At 46.2% G+C, this 18,660-nt stretch overlaps 1 protein-coding gene across 2 annotated transcripts; it reads left to right on the forward strand.

The window, feature by feature from the left end:
- The first annotated feature begins 286 nt into the window (after window positions 1-286).
- On the forward strand, window positions 287-17,903 carry cln3 (CLN3 lysosomal/endosomal transmembrane protein, battenin). Of its 2 annotated transcripts, XM_086184829.1 has the most exons (16): window positions 287-523; window positions 613-649; window positions 1,954-2,108; window positions 2,517-2,613; window positions 2,724-2,810; window positions 3,686-3,765; window positions 4,281-4,366; window positions 5,487-5,559; window positions 6,256-6,399; window positions 7,388-7,527; window positions 13,719-13,771; window positions 13,854-13,922; window positions 14,050-14,105; window positions 14,203-14,296; window positions 15,217-15,357; window positions 15,750-17,903. In XM_086184829.1, the coding sequence occupies exons 4-16, from the start codon at window positions 2,554-2,556 to the stop codon at window positions 15,864-15,866; spliced, it is 1,200 nt and encodes a 399-aa protein (XP_086040955.1). In that variant the 5' UTR covers window positions 287-523; window positions 613-649; window positions 1,954-2,108; window positions 2,517-2,553; the 3' UTR covers window positions 15,867-17,903. The 2 variants fall into 2 exon arrangements, with proteins under 2 accessions (XP_086040955.1, XP_086040954.1); XM_086184828.1 differs by lacking the exon at window positions 1,954-2,108.
- Window positions 17,904-18,660: the final 757 nt, after the last annotated feature.

Raw genomic sequence — 18,660 nt, forward strand, 5'->3', positions numbered from 1 at the left:
AAACTGGAGACAAGTAAGCTTAAGGGGTTGATTTACACACTTAAGAACATCAATAAAATGACTTAGGCAATTATTTTAAGAAGGTGACGATGTGTAACATGGTTTCATAAAGCAAAAAACATACATGAAAACCATATTGAATTTATTTGTACTGTTTTAAAACACGTCTTCTTGTTCTGAGAGGAGAAAAAACGTAACTTCCAGCCTGCAAAAGACGAGACTGATTACATTTTTTCCCGGCCGGCATCATCCGGGCCAGTAGATGGCGGTAATGAGTGCTAACATCGCTAAGCTAGTTTGTTAGTGGCTCACGAAGAAGACTCGTAACACAAGGAGTAAACATGAACGAACGGAGTTTCGGCCGTCACAACAATCGTTCAGAAAGAAGTTAAGGTATTGAAGGATGTAGTCTTTGGTGTCTGTGGAGTATTTTCGTGGTAAAAAGACGGTATTCTCCCGTGTTCGAACATGGAGCAGACAGCTAGCGTCGACTCAGACCAGGTTCGACTGTCAGACGTGAATGGTGGGTCTGTCGGCTCTTTCCTGATTTTAACCCGAATGAAAAATAAACGATGTCGTTAACCGATGATCCGGTTTTTCTGTCGTTCGTAGGTCGTTGCACACAATGGCGCAACTGGATTGGATTTTGGTGAGTGTTCCTTACAAAAGTGGAAAGACGAATTAAATTTTCCTGCGAGTTTCACCTGAGAAGACTAATTAGCTGCCAGTTGAAGGGAGAGAAGGCGATCATGGAGAAAGGAAACGGCTCAACCTGACGAATGATACCATGCGTACCTTTGTGTTGTTAGCCGGTCTGTACAGGAGCAACATTAGCATTAGCCTGTATTTGCAGGCTAATGCTAATGTGGCTGTCATACCGAAGCTACGTACTCTGATCAGCCACAACATTATAACACCGACTGGTGAATTCAAAACATTGGTTATGTCGCTGCAGTGCCGGTTTGTGTGTGTGAGTTGTAGACAAACCTAAGAGTACACCTGTCCTACCTGAGAGGACACAGCCTGTAGGTTCCAGACCCCCACAAACCCACCATAAGGCTGATTGCTAGTTGATGAGCTCCCATGCTGGTGAGTCCTGGTGTGCAGGAGCAAACCATCTCAGAAGCCAAATACACCTTTCTAAAAAAAAATAGTCTCTACCCAGACTAACATAAACCAGGGTTGTTCTAGTGAGGAAATGACAAGATGTTGTTATTTTATGACACATACCCAGAATGACTTGGACTGCCCCTTCCTCCTTCCTCTTGTCCCGTTTTGCTCTCTTAGCTTTCAAATAGTTCACTCTATTAGTTATGGGGAAAAAAATTTGGATTAAAGGTGTGTTTGGTGATTTTTGAGATGGTACGCTCCCACCCCAGACTGCAAGAGTTCGTAGCAGCTAAGCTAATTAGCCTTTAGCCGTGCATGGGAGAATGGAGCTTTGTAATGCACAGAGAGGAGAAAAGGGCCTCTATTTGGTTGTCTGTCATCAAACATGATGGACAACACACACACACACACACACACACACACACACACACACACACACACACACACACGCTTCCTGAAATAAATACTAAACCCTGTAAAAACAGGAACTGAGGAAATGCATAGAATTATATGACCTTATAAATTACAGAGTACTCGAGTGTTAAAGGTAAAAGAAGTGATGAAATAACCTCAACTTAACAGTTAAATTGTAACAAGCTTGAAAATAAGTTGGTCCACCAATACTGGTTATTGCTGTGGGTAAGAAGGTGAAAAGGGAGTCATGTGATATTCAGTTCCTCTTTTACTTATAGATATCACAGCTGTGTACTGGGCTGAGTACTCTTTGAGTACCAGCTAACAGAGGTTAGTCGAGTTAAAGGTGCAGTGGTCAACATTTCCACCTCCTGGCCAGTAGGTGTCTCCCTCACTTCTGCTGCTCTAATCTAGTCTCCTGGTTACCAGGTTGGCACAACTAACCACATCTGGTCAGAGTTGGAATAGCGGTGATAAGAAAGGCAGGTCATGTGGTCGACCTGGCCACCATACACTTGGTGATGACTTCACCCACCGCCAATAAAAACAGGACCTGTCACAGTGCCTGGCAACCTGAGCTCCTGGTTGGTGACACACAGACACACCTGATATCAACGTGTTCACGCTGTCGGCCCAGAGATCCTCTACCGTTTGGAATTGAAATATGACCGACATTTTGGACCTGAAAAAGAATTAAATAAATTATTTCAGTGCTATAATGTTGTTGTTTTTTTCAGGTTTGACTCTGCACCTTTCTGAAAGTTCTATGGATGTGTTTTCTTTTAGTAATTTGTTTTCTTGAGTGACTGTAAAGACGGACTTACCTGCTAACTAAACGCAGCACTAAGACATTCAAACTGTAGACGTTTGTTTCGTGAAACCAGTGATTTACATCCAAAGTTCTGCTGCTGGTGGTCTTGGAGCGAGGTGTTGCTTGATTGTCAGTGATCACAGCACCTGATTCTCTACCGGCCCTCTCTTCACCTCCGCAGGCTCCTCGGATTGTGCAACAACTTCGCGTATGTGGTCATGCTGAGCGCCGCTCATGACATCCTTAAAAAGCAAGAGTCATCAAACAGCACTGCATCTGTACGTGCATTTTAGATGCTCCTCTCTCCATCACACTTAATATGGTTTGGGGTTTGAAAACTGCACAGCAACTGATTGACTCTTCACTCGCTTCTTTTTTCATGTTCCAGACTTCCACCGCGTTGGCGGCGGACTTCCAAGGCGTGAGCAGTCGTAACGGTAGCAGCCGTTACGACTGCAATCCTGTGTCTACGGCGGTAAATGGAGATACATTTCACAACATTTCCATTTGTCATAGTTTGCCAAAATAAGAGGTTGCATGTGAGAATGCTGATTTATTGGTGCCAGCCTCCAGCTCTCGTAACTTCCTGCAGGTCAGGATTGGGGACAAGAACACCTAAAGTTTGCAGAAAAACACATCCATGCTATTATGAGTTGGCACCTCCCCCCCAAAAACCCATAAAATATACCCATCATTTTTGAATAAGAATTCTTCTAGGGACTTTTCTAACAGGCAGAGGTCCTGTCAGAAGGTTTCCTCCAGCATTTGTCAAGCTCAGTGCAGAAAAAGGCCTCAGACACAGACAGGAACAAAGAAACAGTCAGTTTTGTTCTCCCTGGTTTTAGGAGGGATAAGAGGCAGTTTATGCCGAATAGGCAATAACAAGGTTGGGGTGACAGGACGTAGCAAAGGGAGTACATCACTAAAATAATGTTTGAAGTGCAAGCTGTTGGTTATATGTATGTGACTCATTTTTTAGTAATAAATACTGTGAGGAAATCATAAGAGACACTCACAACTGGAAGAAACCACATTATTAAATATAAACATGGGATCCAGGCAACAGGGGCGCCGTCTCGCCGCTCGACGAGATCCCATTTTACAAGGCACTCAAGGTCACTTTACAACAAATGAAATACAAATACTTCTAAAAATCTTAATACATCAGTCAAAAGATTCATAAAAAAACACAGTAACATGCACTGAAAGCAAAGCAAGCGACCCAAAACCTTTTGGTGAACACAGTTCTTTCTGTTCAGTGTGGCCAGTCACACTTGATGTGTGCAGAGGAGGTTTTTAGGCCCTGCCATTATCATGCTGATGGTCTGATTCTGCTGCTTTCCTCCTTAGGCTGTGCTCTTAGCCGACATCCTGCCAACTCTCATTATCAAGCTGTTTGCACCGTTTCTAATCCACAAACTGCCTTATGGGTAAGGAGATGATAATCACCTTTCTCATCTTCTCTCTCAACCTTGATGTCTTCTGCTTTGGCGCCGTGTGAGCTGAATAGAGAACGTGCGTCTAGAATAACTGAGAGCTGCTTCCTGGGGCTGCGACAATAATTCCCACATTATGGACAATTCGGACACAGCCATTTTCATATCTTATCAAATTTATGCCCTGGACCAAGCCATGACATGATTCTCAGTACGCACACGTGAGGCAGTCCTATATCTCCATATTCCTTTTTTAAAAGTTGCACATAACTTTTATTAATCATACAACAGTTGGAAAAACATTCACTTTTGGAATATGGAACTCCCATTTTAGGTGAGAGGTGTTTTTGTGGTGAGCGACGTCGTCAGGAAGGGTCCGTCGTGATGGCGCGTCAGGCCTGAGGCAGTGCGCGCCACCGCGAATGAAAGTGCAAAATGAAGATCGTTGCCAGCAAAAAGAGATTTTCGACTCTCCATCATTTATCCCAAAATCTTGTCTTTAATTCCAGTGTCCGAGTGTTGTTCTGCGTTGTCATGGCAGCAACAAGTTTCCTGATTGTCTCCTTCTCCTCAACTGTGTGGATGAGCATTCTTGGTAAGAACCTAGGGGACACGTTTCATCAGTTCTAGTGACAGCTTGTTTTATCGTCGGCCGATCTCACCGCTCTCTTGCCTGCCTATCATTTCCCTTCATCTTATCTTTATTGACGCAACTGTGGTTGTTCCAGAAAATGAGATTTCTGTCTTATCGGGGCTATAAAAAGAAATAGTAATAGTTATATCACCACGTAGTAATACTTATCATCACACGAATGATTAAAAAGTAAATTTTCTTTGAAGATTGACACAGCAAGTTCATATCTTGTAAGACTGTGCAATTCAGCACATTGTAAGACAAATTATTAACATCTCCAAGTAAAAATGTTGTCGTGGCAGGAAGCATATTTTTGTCTAGTTGTGTGTCAAAACACTATTTAGATTAAATATCGTGGCGCTGTGGAGATTTCCTGCTTCCGTCTCACATTCTACAGACTAAGGAAACCACTTTGGTACAGATTCACACTAAAATCACACATTTGGGTGTTTTTTAATTTGAAAGGGAGTAGAGTGATGTAAAAAAAGACATTCCTTATCATATCGCATATCGTATTGCAGTATTAGTCAAAGTAATTGCAAGTAGATCATTTTTCAAAACTATACTACCCGAGAATGTCCTAGAGTAATTCATGTTTTTTGTCGTTCAAACGGACCTCACAAGGAGAGAACTGTGAATTAGTGAGAGCCAGTGTGTTGCTCTGGTGAGCAGCTGACAGGATGTGGTGGTATGTGTGTGCTGGTGCAGGTAAAACTCATTAACACAATTTAAAGTAATCCAATCACCACAGTCTGCCACCTTTTTACACCTGCTTTCTTTTGGAGGAGGACCCCCCGTTGGTTTACTCTGCTCTAGTTGTTGGATAGCTTTGGAAGCATGATTGGGTTATTTCATCAAGAAAAACTGAACAATGATTCAAAGCAGCCTGCTTTTGCTGTTTTACAAAGCTGCAGACCCCCAAATGTGATAAAACCGTCTATCTGAAGGTTTTAATGAGTTTCTGATGCTGAACAGAAGGGAAACTACATTTGTGACACTTGTGCTGTTCAGAGAGCTCCTCTCTGCCCCTGTGAGTGTGACTCAACTCTCCTGGTTCACCTCTGTCCCGCTGTGGTTTCAGGCGTGATCTTCGCCAGTAGCAGCGCTGGGCTCGGAGAACTGTCCTTCCTCTCCCTCACCGTCTACTTCAGCAGGTAAACTTCATCCACACAGAATTGGGAGAGAGAAGACACAAGACAGGACTTGGAGCTGCCTCTGTTGAATGCAAACTGAAGTTAAATTTTAGGCGAAGATAAAATAAATGCATGTGTGATACTGGATTGAAGGAATAACTGATGAGAGGAAGCTTCTTCTCCTCAGAACTTTTCATGTCTCGTCTTAGACGATTTCTACGCTAGAATCTCAGTTTTCTGTGTAAAATCGTCTCAGGAGAGCTTGGAAATGACATTAGTTGTGCTTGATCTGCATTGTCATTGCAGAAGTTGAATCCCAGTGTGTACTGGTACTGTACTTCAGGATGAGTCACTCCTGTGGTTGCGTGACAGTACTACTAGAACGTGTACTGCACACGGGCAGAGGGACGCTCTGCTGTGAGCTCCTCAGTATCCACATTGATGTAGGAAGCTGGGGTCAAACCTCGCTGCAAGAGTCTTTTGTGGTGAAGTTAAATGAAACAAGTTAGAATTTCCAGGTTGGGGGGGGGGGTGTTAATGATACATGCTACTTGGTCATTTATGGAAACCTGTAGCTGCTGCTGGAGGCCAGGTATTCCTGAAGCAGACATGCATTCATGTGTTTGTGATGCTGTTGTGAGTCGTTCCATACACTGCGACTGGTGCTCTACCACCCGTTCGTCTAGATCTTAAACAGCGCTTTCTCACCTGCTCCAGGGATGTACTGGGAGGCTGGAGTTCAGGGACTGGTGGTGCTGGTGTTGCAGGAGCCCTCCTCTATTCAGGCCTCACCCAAGTTGGCCTTTCACCCCAGATTACACTTCAAATCATGCTGGTGGTCCCGTTTATGATGCTGATGAGGTAAGTTTGGAAGATGAGAACAGGATTAAATCAGCCTGTGTTTCAAAAGCACAGTGAGGATGAGGGGAGATGGGCTGCCCAGTTCAGTGCTGGTTTGTACTGGTTGGGTGTTTGGGGCACAAACTTGGCTTTGCCAACCTCACTCAGCCTGTCCCAATGACACAGTAGAGCAACATAATTCCTGTGTCAGTTCACACTCGTGACACTGGATTCAAAAAAGTTGCGCCACACAAGGAGATGCGTTGCTGACCTGAGTTTGTAGGCGCAACCGTTAACCAGCTGACACATCCGGTGAATAATGACCTGCTGTTTTTAACCAGCGTGTCCAAACCCACTATGACAGCTGGTGAGAGTTTTGATACCTCAAAAATTGCTTTTGATATAAAAATGGCCGTTTAGTTAAATGTTGAAAAGCACACATAGACACACACCTGTCCCAGCTACATGTCCATGTCTGCTACATGTTAACAGCAACACGCTTGCAAGGCTTCGCTCGTGTGACACTGCTAGCTCCCATCTCCAGTCGGAGAACGTCCGTTACACAGGAGGCAAATCATGTTTGGAAAACCTGCTGTTGATTTGGTGCCTCACATGGATGCTCTTGGACTGTTTGCTGTGTGTCGATTCATCCGTTCATGTCGGTGAGTTGTTCTGTCCTCCTGGGGGTGTCGTAGCGGTAGGCGTTCACTTGTACTCCAGGTTGTACATTCGCTGGCCTCTATCAGGCTTTGCTGTTGGTTCACACCAAAGGTCACACCTGGAAGTGACGTGCCAACGGCCAGAAGGAACAGGAGAAATGAGGAAGCGACCAAAACTATGTCAGTGTTTATGCGGCGTCTGCCTTAAACGACAGCAGGTTTTCAGTTCCCTTACTTAACTAAAACGTTGTTGTGATACTTCAGTCCTTCAGTGTTTTTCCTCTGTTCATTTATTCTCATTTTCATGTATCTTAAAATGTCACCCCACTCCTTGATTCACCCACCACCAGCTACTTTTTCCTGCTGGTTCCTCCACCTTCATTGCCTCAGTGGAAGAGCAGGGAGACCGAATACACAGCTGTGAGCTCGGAGGAGAGACGAGGGCTGATGGGTGCGTCGGAAGAAGAGGAGCAGGAGAAACTGACCCAAGGTATCGACCCCGGAGATAATGATGAGCAAGATCAAGATTTAGCGTCAGAAATCACTATCCATATGCAGAAGTAGCAAATTTGCGAGCTGCGGTTGTGCAACACTCGAAAGTAATTAGCATCACTCTCTTATCAGATGTTGGTGAAAGCAGGAGTCAGGTTTTCCATTCAGCGCTGAACCCTCCTGTCAGAGTTTCGTCACTGTGGCCTGATTTTCTTTGCCATTTGAAATCTTGTACCTTTGTGAAGAAGCTAAGTTGTGGCTAGAAATATCGAGAGCTCCACATAATAAATATAAGAATTATCTTGACTAAGGTTGGGCATGAATTGAAGTGAATCGATTCATGTTCTGGTTTTTTCTTGAGTGGAGATGTTGTCTGGAAACAAGAACAGGCGTGAGGGGTTAGAGCGGCCGGGGGGGGGGTGTTTTTCCTCAGGATCCGCATGAGGAACCCAGTTTGTTGACAGAGCCACACAAAATTGTGTTGTGCAGTCCTTCAGTTTTATAATCAAGACTGAATATAGAAAATATTTAGAATAAATACAGAAAACTGCAAACATACTGTGTACTTACTCTCCGTTTATTCAAATAAAAATCACGCCAAACAACGTCTTATTAAGAATGTTACGATCCTGCTGGAGTCTCTGAGAGCACCGCTGTTGGCTACTCAACCGCCAAGTATAAAGCTTGGTTTATGCTTCTGCGTCGCGGCGACGGCGTAGCGATGGTGTCGACCCTACGCCGTCATTGACCATTCGAAGTTCTGCGTTGAGGGAACGCTTTGCTCTGCAATTCACCGCCAAGCCTCTAGGGGGTGTGGCTGTGTCTTTAATGGTTTCGGGGAGCTCTTGTCGGATTCCAGAACAAAACTGTTTCCAACAGAAAGTCCAGTGCTTTTCTTTGAACGACTGTTGGCTTTCATGAATCAAACTGTAAACTTTGAACACTACAAACGTGACTTCTTGTGGCCGTTTTCTTCCGGAGACGCACATATTTGTCTTTGAGGTTCTTCCACCTCTTCATGCATTCGGCGACCTCCTCCAAGCGGACCAATCACAGTCCTTGACGTTCACGTCATAGGTCGACGCATAGTCAGGATTTTTTGGAAGTGCACGTCAGGCTACGGCGTAGGGTCCGCGTAGGGGTGTACGTCCCCATCGCCGCAACGCAGAAGCATAAACCAGGCTTAAGACTGGAAAAAAGTGTTGAGAGTCACTTTTTTCAGTTGATAAGAACATAAGTAATTGTTTATTTTTGGATTATGTTCCTGCCATTAGTCACATTCACTGTGTAGTCAAAGGCTGGGCACTGGATGGACGCTGGCTGGGCGCTGGCTGGGCGCTGGCTGGGCGCTGGCTGGGCGCTGGCTGGGCGCTGGCTGCTTGAGCCACAGGACAGAATTTGTTTTACAAATTAACAAATTTACTCAAGTTTTTGTGAACGAGCAGTGTGACGGAGGCTCTGAGGTTTAGTACACAATGAACTGTTGTACCATTTAGTAATTTAATAAAGGGGTTTTAATAATGTAATCCTCTCTCTCTCACTCCCCCCCGTCTCCCTGGATCTTTCTCTTGCCCCCGCTTTCGCTCTCCCTTCTCCCTCACTATCCCTCTCTTCCCTCTATATTTAGGGTCTTTGCCTGAAGGTATTTCAGGCAAAGACCCTATTATGTTTGCTCGGCAGAGCAACACATTAGCAGCACTAAAAACACCCACTAAACAGTGTCCCAGCCCCCCCCCCCCCCCCCCCAACACCCATGAGGCAACTGGGCCAGACGGCCTGGAGCCAGTTTTCACATCCACACCATTCAAAACCTGGTCCTGGACTGTTCTTGCTGTCAATGAGCGCCAAATATGAGCATCATCTAATTTCTCCCCCTGAACATGCATGAAATTCACTGTATTTCACCACACCTGTCCAGTCTGGCTAAACATTCACTAATCTAAAAGAAAAACACCACAAAAGTCTATAGCGCCACCTAGGGAGCCACACAACTACAAGATAATTTTTTTATAATTAGGAGCGCTATAACTCCTCCCACGAATGTCCCACACACATGGGACCAACACCGTTGGACTCGTCTCATCAAGACGAAAAATTCATACACTCTGACCCCTCACCTGTCTACAACAGAATGTCCACAAATTGGACAAAACTGTAAAAATCAGGACTTTTTTTACTCCCCGAACAAAATCTATCTCCTCCTAGGGCATTAATGCTATCACTTCCAAACTTTCATACATTACTCTCCCAACTCTGCTCTTCAAAAATCTGTAAAGGTTTTTATATGAATCGCTCGGTTTGGATTTTATAAGCCGTCAAAGTGGGGGAGACACGTTTCACCTTACAATGGAAGTCTATGGGGACACGGCGTCCTCTCAGGGTACATACTGTCAAACAAATGCTTCTCACGTCTACACCATCCATCCCACAGCTTTAACAACCACACCACTGCATTCCTGACAAAAACCCCTACAAAAATATGGTATTCTGAGTCCCTCTTGACCAGCGTATGCCGACTTCTTCCTGTTGTCCACGCTCCAATTCTGGTGCTCCTCCTCTCTCTCCACTCTAGCACAGATCAAAGACAGAGCAGTGGGGGAGGGGTTCTTAAAGGGCCAGCTCTCACCTCTGCTCTCACTCTAGCACAGATCAAAGACAGAGCAGTGGGGGAGGGGTTCTTAAAGGGCCAGCTCTCACCTCTGCTCTCACTCTAGCACAGATCAAAGACAGAGCAGTGGGGGAGGGGTTCTTAAAGGGCCAGCTCTCACCTCTGCTCTCTCTCTAGCACAGATCAGAGACAGAGCAGTGGGGGAGGGGTTCTTAAAGGGCCAGCTCTCAGCTCTGCTCTCACTCTAGCACAGATCAAAGACAGAGCAGTGGGGGAGGGGTTCTTAAAGGGCCAGCTCTCAGCTCTGCTCTCACTCTAGCACAGATCAAAGACAGAGCAGTGGGGGAGGGGTTCTTAAAGGGCCAGCTCTCAGCTCTGCTCTCTCTCTAGCACAGATCAGAGACAGAGCAGTGGGGGAGGGGTTCTTAAAGGGCCAGCTCTCAGCTCTGCTCTCACTCTAGCACAGATCAGAGACAGAGCAGTGGGGGAGGGGTTCTTAAAGGGCCAGCTCTCAGCTCTGCTCTCACTCTAGCACAGATCAAAGACAGAGCAGTGGGGGAGGGGTTCTTAAAGGGCCAGCTCTCAGCTCTGCTCTCACTCTAGCACAGATCAAAGACAGAGCAGTGGGGGAGGGGTTCTTAAAGGGCCAGCTCTCAGCTCTGCTCTCTCTCTAGCACAGATCAGAGACAGAGCAGTGGGGGAGGGGTTCTTAAAGGGCCAGCTCTCAGCTCTGCTTTCACTCTAGCACAGATCAAAGACAGAGCAGTGGGGGAGGGGTTCGTAAAGGGCCAGCTCTCAGCTCTGCTCTCACTCTCGCACAGATCAAAGACAGAGCAGTGGGGGAGGGGTTCTTAAAGGGCCAGCTCTCAGCTCTGCTCTCCACTCTAGCACAGATCAGAGACAGAGCAGTGGGGGAGGGGTTCTTAAAGGGCCAGCTCTCAGCTCTGCTCTCCACTCTAGCACAGATCAGAGACAGAGCAGTGGGGGAGGGGTTCTTAAAGGGCCAGCTCTCAGCTCTGCTCTCACTCTAGCACAGATCAAAGACAGAGCAGTGGGGGAGGGGTTCTTAAAGGGCCAGCTCTCAGCTCTGCTCTCCACTCTAGCACAGATCAAAGACAGAGCAGTGGGGGAGGGGTTCTTAAAGGGCCAGCTCTCAGCTCTGCTCTCACTCTAGCACAGATCAAAGACAGAGCAGTGGGGGAGGGGTTCTTAAAGGGCCAGCTCTCAGCTCTGCTCTCCACTCTAGCACAGATCAGAGACAGAGCAGTGGGGGAGGGGTTCTTAAAGGGCCAGCTCTCAGCTCTGCTCTCACTCTAGCACAGATCAAAGACAGAGCAGTGGGGGAGTGGTTCTTAAAGGGCCAGCTCTCAGCTCTGCTCTCACTCTAGCACAGATCAAAGACAGAGCAGTGGGGGAGGGGTTCTTAAAGGGCCAGCTCTCAGCTCTGCTCTCACTCTAGCACAGATCAAAGACAGAGCAGTGGGGGAGGGGTTCTTAAAGGGCCAGCTCTCAGCTCTGCTCTCACTCTAGCACAGATCAGAGACAGAGCAGTGGGGGAGGGGTTCTTAAAGGGCCAGCTCTCAGCTCTGCTCTCACTCTAGCACAGATCAAAGACAGAGCAGTGGGGGAGGGGTTCTTAAAGGGCCAGCTCTCAGCTCTGCTCTCACTCTAGCACAGATCAAAGACAGAGCAGTGGGGGAGGGGTTCTTAAAGGGCCAGCTCTCAGCTCTGCTCTCCACTCTAGCACAGATCAGAGACAGAGCAGTGGGGGAGGGGTTCTTAAAGGGCCAGCTCTCAGCTCTGCTCTCACTCTAGCACAGATCAAAGACAGAGCAGTGGGGGAGGGGTTCTTAAAGGGCCAGCTCTCAGCTCTGCTCTCACTCTAGCACAGATCATAGACAGAGCAGTAGGGGAGGGGTTCTTAAAGGGCCAGCTCTCAGCTCTGCTCTCACTCTAGCACAGATCAAAGACAGAGCAGTGGGGGAGGGGTTCTTAAAGGGCCAGCTCTCAGCTCTGCTCTCCACTCTAGCACAGATCAGAGACAGAGCAGTGGGGGAGGGGTTCTTAAAGGGCCAGCTCTCAGCTCTGCTCTCACTCTAGCACAGATCAAAGACAGAGCAGTGGGGGACGGGTTCTTAAAGGGCCAGCTCTCAGCTCTGCTCTCACTCTAGCACAGATCAAAGACAGAGCAGTGGGGTAGGGGTTCTTAAAGGGCCAGCTCTCAGCTCTGCTCTCACTCTAGCACAGATCAAAGACAGAGCAGTGGGGGAGGGGTTCTTAAAGGGCCAGCTCTCAGCTCTGCTCTCCACTCTAGCACAGATCAGAGACAGAGCAGTGGGGGAGGGGTTCTTAAAGGGCCAGCTCTCAGCTCTGCTCTCACTCTAGCACAGATCAAAGACAGAGCAGTGGGGGAGGGGTTCTTAAAGGGCCAGCTCTCAGCTCTGCTCTCACTCTAGCACAGATCAAAGACAGAGCAGTGGGGGAGGGGCTCTTAAAGGGCCAGCTCTCAGCTCTGCTCTCACTCTCTGATCAGACTCAGGCTTCTAACTCCTCAACTACAAGGCCTCCACACTGGACCAGGACACCCTTGGATTCAGGCCAGGGACTCAGGCCCTCACAACGCTGCTTGCAGCTTTAATTCTCTCTCTTCTTTCCTTCGCTTTCACTCTCCCTTCTCCCTCACTATCTCTCTCTCCCCGTTATCTCTTGCTCTTGCCATCAATGTCTCTCTCTCCCTCACTGTCTCTCTCTGTCTCTCTACCTTTCATCTCATGCTTGTGATGCTTGAGGTTTAAAGTGGCTTTTTCCCCTTGATTAAAGCTGCCTGTCGCCACTAAGACACGCTACCACAGTGAGAGCCGACCAGAAGTCAAGTTAAGGCTGAACAATGGTGTGAGCCCCACTCTGAGCTGATTCATTTTCACCTCCACCGAGGAGCTCCTGTGTTCGGTGGCGTTTGTCTGTCAGCATGATAACGGAGAGGGTGGTGGCGTGAATGTACTTTCACACTTTGATGGAGTCAGGGCTCACCTCAGATTCACTCAGGGGCCTCCTAAGACGTTGGTGTGGAGACTTCTGTGTCCCGCAGGCAAGAGAGAAATCCAAACAGCGGACCGGGCTGGTTCCTTTGAGTCTTCTTACGATGCTTGATCCACATGGTCAAACGTGCTGATTAGTGGCTGCGCTGACATCAGCTGATGAGACTCCTTCAATGTCATCACATTGATTTCCTCACATTTTATTATATTAAAGTTATCAAAAATTGGATACCAGCCCAACCAAGTAGTGTGTGTTCTAGTGCCACCTAGTGGACATTCACCTCAATGCAAATATTATCAGGTTTCTCCTCCTGCTGGCTGGATCCTCCCTGCACGGGGGTGGGAGGGTCCACTTGTTTACACTTGGTCTGGCTCAGCTTGGTGGAGGTTGGTCCAAGTGCCTTCTGGGCCTCCGTAGGTTCACTGGCACCAAACACATTTATTTTATTGACAGCATAAAAGAGTTCATGGCCTCTTCTGAGTTCTGGTTCTTCGTATTGAATAAGAACACCTGCTATGTTTCCTTCCTCCTCACTGCAACAGAGGCCAGGAGCACTGGAACACTCACTCTCTCAGAAAAACTGCACATCTATAAAGTAAGTGTACTCTTCACTCCAGACCCAAACCTTGGAGTGTGTGTCAGCTGACTCTGACTTCCCTCTTGAATCCTGTGAGCAGGGCCTGCTGAAGTTTGTGTTGCCTCTGGGACTGGTCTATTTTGCCGAGTACTTCATTAATCAGGGCTTGGTAAGTTCTCACAATCATTGAGACTTTTAATTCTTTGAATACGAACTTTGTATACACAGAGCTCAGTATATACAGTATTTAGAATGTGTATATTATTTGAGAATAATGCAGACTTTTCTTTTTCCAGATGGAACTCTTGTATTTCCCAGCCTTTTTTCTGTCCCATGCCGAGCAGTATCGCTGGTCAGTTAATTCCACTGTAATATTATTCTGCAGGAAAATCTTGATTTAAATGTAGTTTGAGGACAAGGACTTTAGTCTGGGCCTCTCTCTCAATCAGGTATCAGACGCTGTATCAGATTGGCGTGTTCTTGTCTCGGTCCTCCCTCTGCTGTGTGAAGATTAGGAAACTCTGGGGTCTCTCTTTGCTGCAGGTGAGATGTCTGAATACGTCTGAACTCTGAAAAATGGTCACAGCCAACTTTTTTTAGCAATGCCAAAATGGCAGTCAGTATTTTGCAGCTGAAAGGACTCCTGTTAGGTTGGAGAAACACATCCTAGTCAAGTTTAAAGACCAACAAGTCCAAGTCAAGAGCCTGGTGGATCAGTAGTCGTGACTTCAGGATTTTCAGTATAATTTAGTCAACCCATTTTATTAAAATGTTGACAGCAACTTTGCAGAAGAAGAAGTGGATTCAAACTCTTAGCAACGCACTTGAGGCAGTATTTACAGTAAAGCATCATAAAAGACAGACTGAATCCACATTCACTCTCAGGTTCAATAAGCCTGCAGTGCACCTGGGTCTTAAAGGGCTCGGCTCCGATTGGCATCAGTGTGAACACAATGTAACAATGGAGGCAGATAGGCAGCAAAGCACCACTCCAGTGCTCAGTTTCCCACACAGAAAATTAAATTTGTAAGGGGAAGACTGAGCTCTGCAGTCAGATGAAGGTTGATGGGCCGTTTTATTTGTTTCCCACATTGAGCTGACAGCAGGACTTGGGTCAGCTGCAATGTTGGTTTAAGGCCACCAGGGGTCACTATAAAGGTTACTTTGGAAGTAGGTTTGTATTGAAAGAAGACATGTTAGCATGTTATAGCATGTATTACTGTTGAAATGTGGTATTATTTGGTAAAGTACAAGTGTCTGTTTTTGAGTTACCAAGCTGGTTTCAATTCTCTGTCCATAATCTTTTCTTTCCCTGACTCAAGACTCCAATATCGACCAGTGAGACCAGTCAACCCCGATCACTGCCAGCTACTGGGAGAGGCTGAGCTCCACAGTGTTGTTAGGCTTTGTCCTGTGTCAAAGTGCAGTGTTGCATCACCTCCTGTCCCCTCTGTGCTCCACAGGTGGTAAATGCTCTGGTGCTCCTGTTGGCAGTACGTTACCAGTTTCTGCCCAGTGCCTGGCTGGTGTTTGCCATCATTCTCTATGAGGGTCTGCTGGGGGGGGCGGCGTATGTCAACACCTTCTACTTCATCAGCAAGGAGGTCAGATCAGCTGTTGGGCTGTACACACACTCTTGGACTGTACTTTAACATTTATTCGAGGAAATATTTCTTACAATGTAAATATTGTAGCGGCGTTCAAGGGGGCCAGACTAGGTTGTTCTTCAATCTTGGTTTTATGAACGAGAGTGAGAGTTCGTACTCTTTGGCCCTGCTGGGTCACAGGTATTTGAGGAGGGTCCATGACAGCTTGACACTGTAGGACAGTACAGGACACAGCACAAAGCAGTAGTACAACGTGAGCGTTAGAAAGGAAGCCAAACTGACTATTTTCTTTCCCACATCATGCAGTTGTGTGTGCTGTTGCTTTGTAGCTGAGTTGTTTCCTAGGCTGCATGAAGAGTTTTCACCCTGACTTCTGTTGTTCCTCCCAGGCTGAAGACAGACAGAGGGAGTTTGCAATGGCTGCTGCCAGCGTGGGAGACAGTCTGGGCATTGCCTTGGCTGCACTCACCTCTTTCCCTGCCCACAGATACTTCTGCTCCCTATGACCCACCCACCCGCCTGATATTCCAGACTAAAGCGGACCTACCCATTCAGTCCTTAACCACCCTGATTTCTCTTCTGGGGATGGGTGGTGGTGCAACACCTGACTAACTGCAATAGGAACCAGAACAAAACCTGTGTGAGCACCCAGACTCACAGGGATGCCGAGCACATGTTCCACACTCCAGGTGTGTCAGCTGCAGTCGTCCCTTCACGTTACACAGAGAAATAATAATAATAACAATAATAATAATAACAATAACAATAAGGGATAGAAATTCAACACTGTTACAAGAGGGTTTGTCTTTTGAAGGCAGATTTTACTGAGTCAATCAGTTTCATATCCCAACTTCCTGTAAATTCAGGTGGATCCTAATTGCCTGTCTGTGTTTCTGTCGCTCGTTAAATCACTCTGAAGGGGATCCTGGTGATATCAGTCACAGTTGTCTTTGTCGTCCTCCTTGCGGTACAGATGCCACCACCCACAACCCTCTTGGTGTGGACTAACATTGATTGTCTTTTGCTTTTGTTCCTCACCTGTCGGTACATTCGAAGAAACGAAGGATAGGAAATAATCTCTTTATTTTACGACTTTAACAAGACTAACCAGCATGTATGCAGTATCCCATCGTACCATTTCCCAGCAGAGTACTAGCCTCCTCTCCTTTCCACGATATGGACGGATCAGAATGAATAGGCGTCCTGGATTTTACCGCTTTTATCACTGCAGCAACACACAGTGCTGCTTCATATGTATACATAATTTTATTGTATTTTATGAATTATTAGGATTCTTTGTTGATCTTGAGGACATTTCCAGAAAGGTTGCCTCACCTCACTCCTGCCTTTTGCAAAACCTACATGTGACAACACACTAAACGGTGAGTCACAACAACTTAGTTGAAGTAGAAATACAGCGAGGAGAGAGGAACTCATCAGGAGGAAAGCGCTGGGTGGCAGGAGGGTGTGGAGAGCCTCATGGCACTATGTTTGGACCCCGTGACTAACTGACCTCAGTATGTCCAGGGCAGCACGGCAGATATAAAAGGGCTTCTCAGCTGGTGAAAAACTCACAGGCTGAGTTTCAGGTGATTGTACACTAATGGAAACATAGTTATGAACATTCAATTTCTGACAATGATACATGTTAAACATTACTGAGTAATGTACAAGAAACCCTATTTAAGCCAAAGACGGCGCATCCGGACTTTGGGCCCTGGCCTGAGAAAAAAACCTCGTGTCACGAATGAACTGATTCAGAATGTTTCATTGCTATTTATTACTGACGGTGTGAGATATTTCATCTCAGACGAGCGGGTTGTACAGGAATTGGAAGGTTCCAGGTTCTATCCCGGGTTCTTCCAGAGACTGCTGTACTGTGTGTCCATGAGCATGACGTGGAACCCCAATGATGCCTTCACAGTATGAATGTGTTGGAAAGCTCTATATGCAATCCACTTGTTGTGTGTTGAGTCCTCAATATGTGGACGCGACAACATTTCTGTCCCAACAAATCAAAAGTGTTTGTTGGTGCCTTCCGTTTTCCTCGTGCTTGAAGGACTGTTGCACTTTGTTTCTGACACGTGACCAAAACTGGTGTTGTGGGAGTGGGATCATTTTATGCAGATTAGAGGGGCGATGTCCAGAGCTGTCAGTTGCTTCTTATTTTATTAGGTGTGAAGTTTTCTTCGTAAAGATGCACCCTGAAGTGTAACCATGAGAAACGCGGTGCACTTTTGCTTAAGTTCTGCTTTTTCTTTTGCTCGGACATTCAGTTTCCTAAAATATCTGTTTTTACAATTGAATTAATTTTCCAACATTGTCATGACAACTGACTGTCCTAACACTTGGTCCCGTTTTGTTTTCTCCTCTGTGTTAAACACGACTGGACCTGATGTCATTTTGGACATTTGGACAACTCCCACTTCTTATGGAATTCTGATGGTTTGTTGGTCACAACATTGTAATGAGTTGATCATTTTGTGACTGTACGTTTATTTTCCCCCTGGATTTGACTGTAATTAAAATCCTCTCTTTCCTGATGTTCTTGTGTAATGGACTTTTCTGGTCTGGAGGTTTTTGTGTCAAGAGAGTTTAGAAATTTCTACAAAGGTGTTCTGAGCAACACTCCTTTCATTCGAGAGGAAGCCTGCGTTTCATACATCACTCCAACCTCAGCAGGATCCCCAACCGCTCGGGGCAGAACACCGACTCAAAGAGGGAGCGAGGGTCTGTACAAGGCGGCGTGCAGCTGGAATTAGGGAGGAAACATTTGTGTGTTATGAAGACAGACTATAGATGAAAAGCTATGAAAAGGATTCTGATCACGCCAAAGATGCAAAGTTATAAACAAAAGAATTTTCAAGCCAATACAGGAAGTGCTGTGTATCACAGCACAAGCTGGTCCGATCACATGAAATGGAGCTGAAATTTTAGTCATGTTGCCTCTGAACCTCAGATTTGGAGCCAAGAGGGCGAGAGAAGGACAATGTGTGTGTTGAATTACAACCAGATGAAATCATAGCACAACAAATGTGCAAAAAATAAAAGCATTGAGTAATGACACCAAAACAAACACTTGAGGTTATGGCACGTACCAGGAGGAGACAATGACTACATCATGAAGAAAAACGCAAATCTGGACCAGTGCGTTACTTATTTATATTTTCCTTTTGGGAAAACACGTCTGTCCTGAGGTGTTATGTTAGCCTGAGCTGCTGCTGACACGTCCGTGTTGCAGCGACGCGTCATTGAGTTTCAAATGGATTCATCCACCCAGCGAGGAGACATTGGGCTCAG

This window comes from Aulostomus chinensis, chromosome 18, assembly GCF_037954235.1.
Source record: "Aulostomus chinensis isolate RoL2024-O1b breed Wild chromosome 18, RoL_Achi_v1.0, whole genome shotgun sequence".
NCBI lineage: Eukaryota > Metazoa > Chordata > Actinopteri > Syngnathiformes > Aulostomidae > Aulostomus > Aulostomus chinensis.

Excerpts from the sequence above, each read along its gene's own strand:
- cln3 (XM_086184828.1), top strand. The coding sequence starts at position 469 with ATGGAGCAGACAGCTAGCGTCGACTCAGACCAGGTTCGACTGTCAGAC. Across the intron at positions 2,811-3,685 it reads GCAATCCTGTGTCTACGGCG|GCTGTGCTCTTAGCCGACAT; the intron begins GTAAATGGAGAT and ends TTTCCTCCTTAG. Across the intron at positions 14,297-15,216 it reads GGGGTCTCTCTTTGCTGCAG|GTGGTAAATGCTCTGGTGCT; the intron begins GTGAGATGTCTG and ends TGTGCTCCACAG.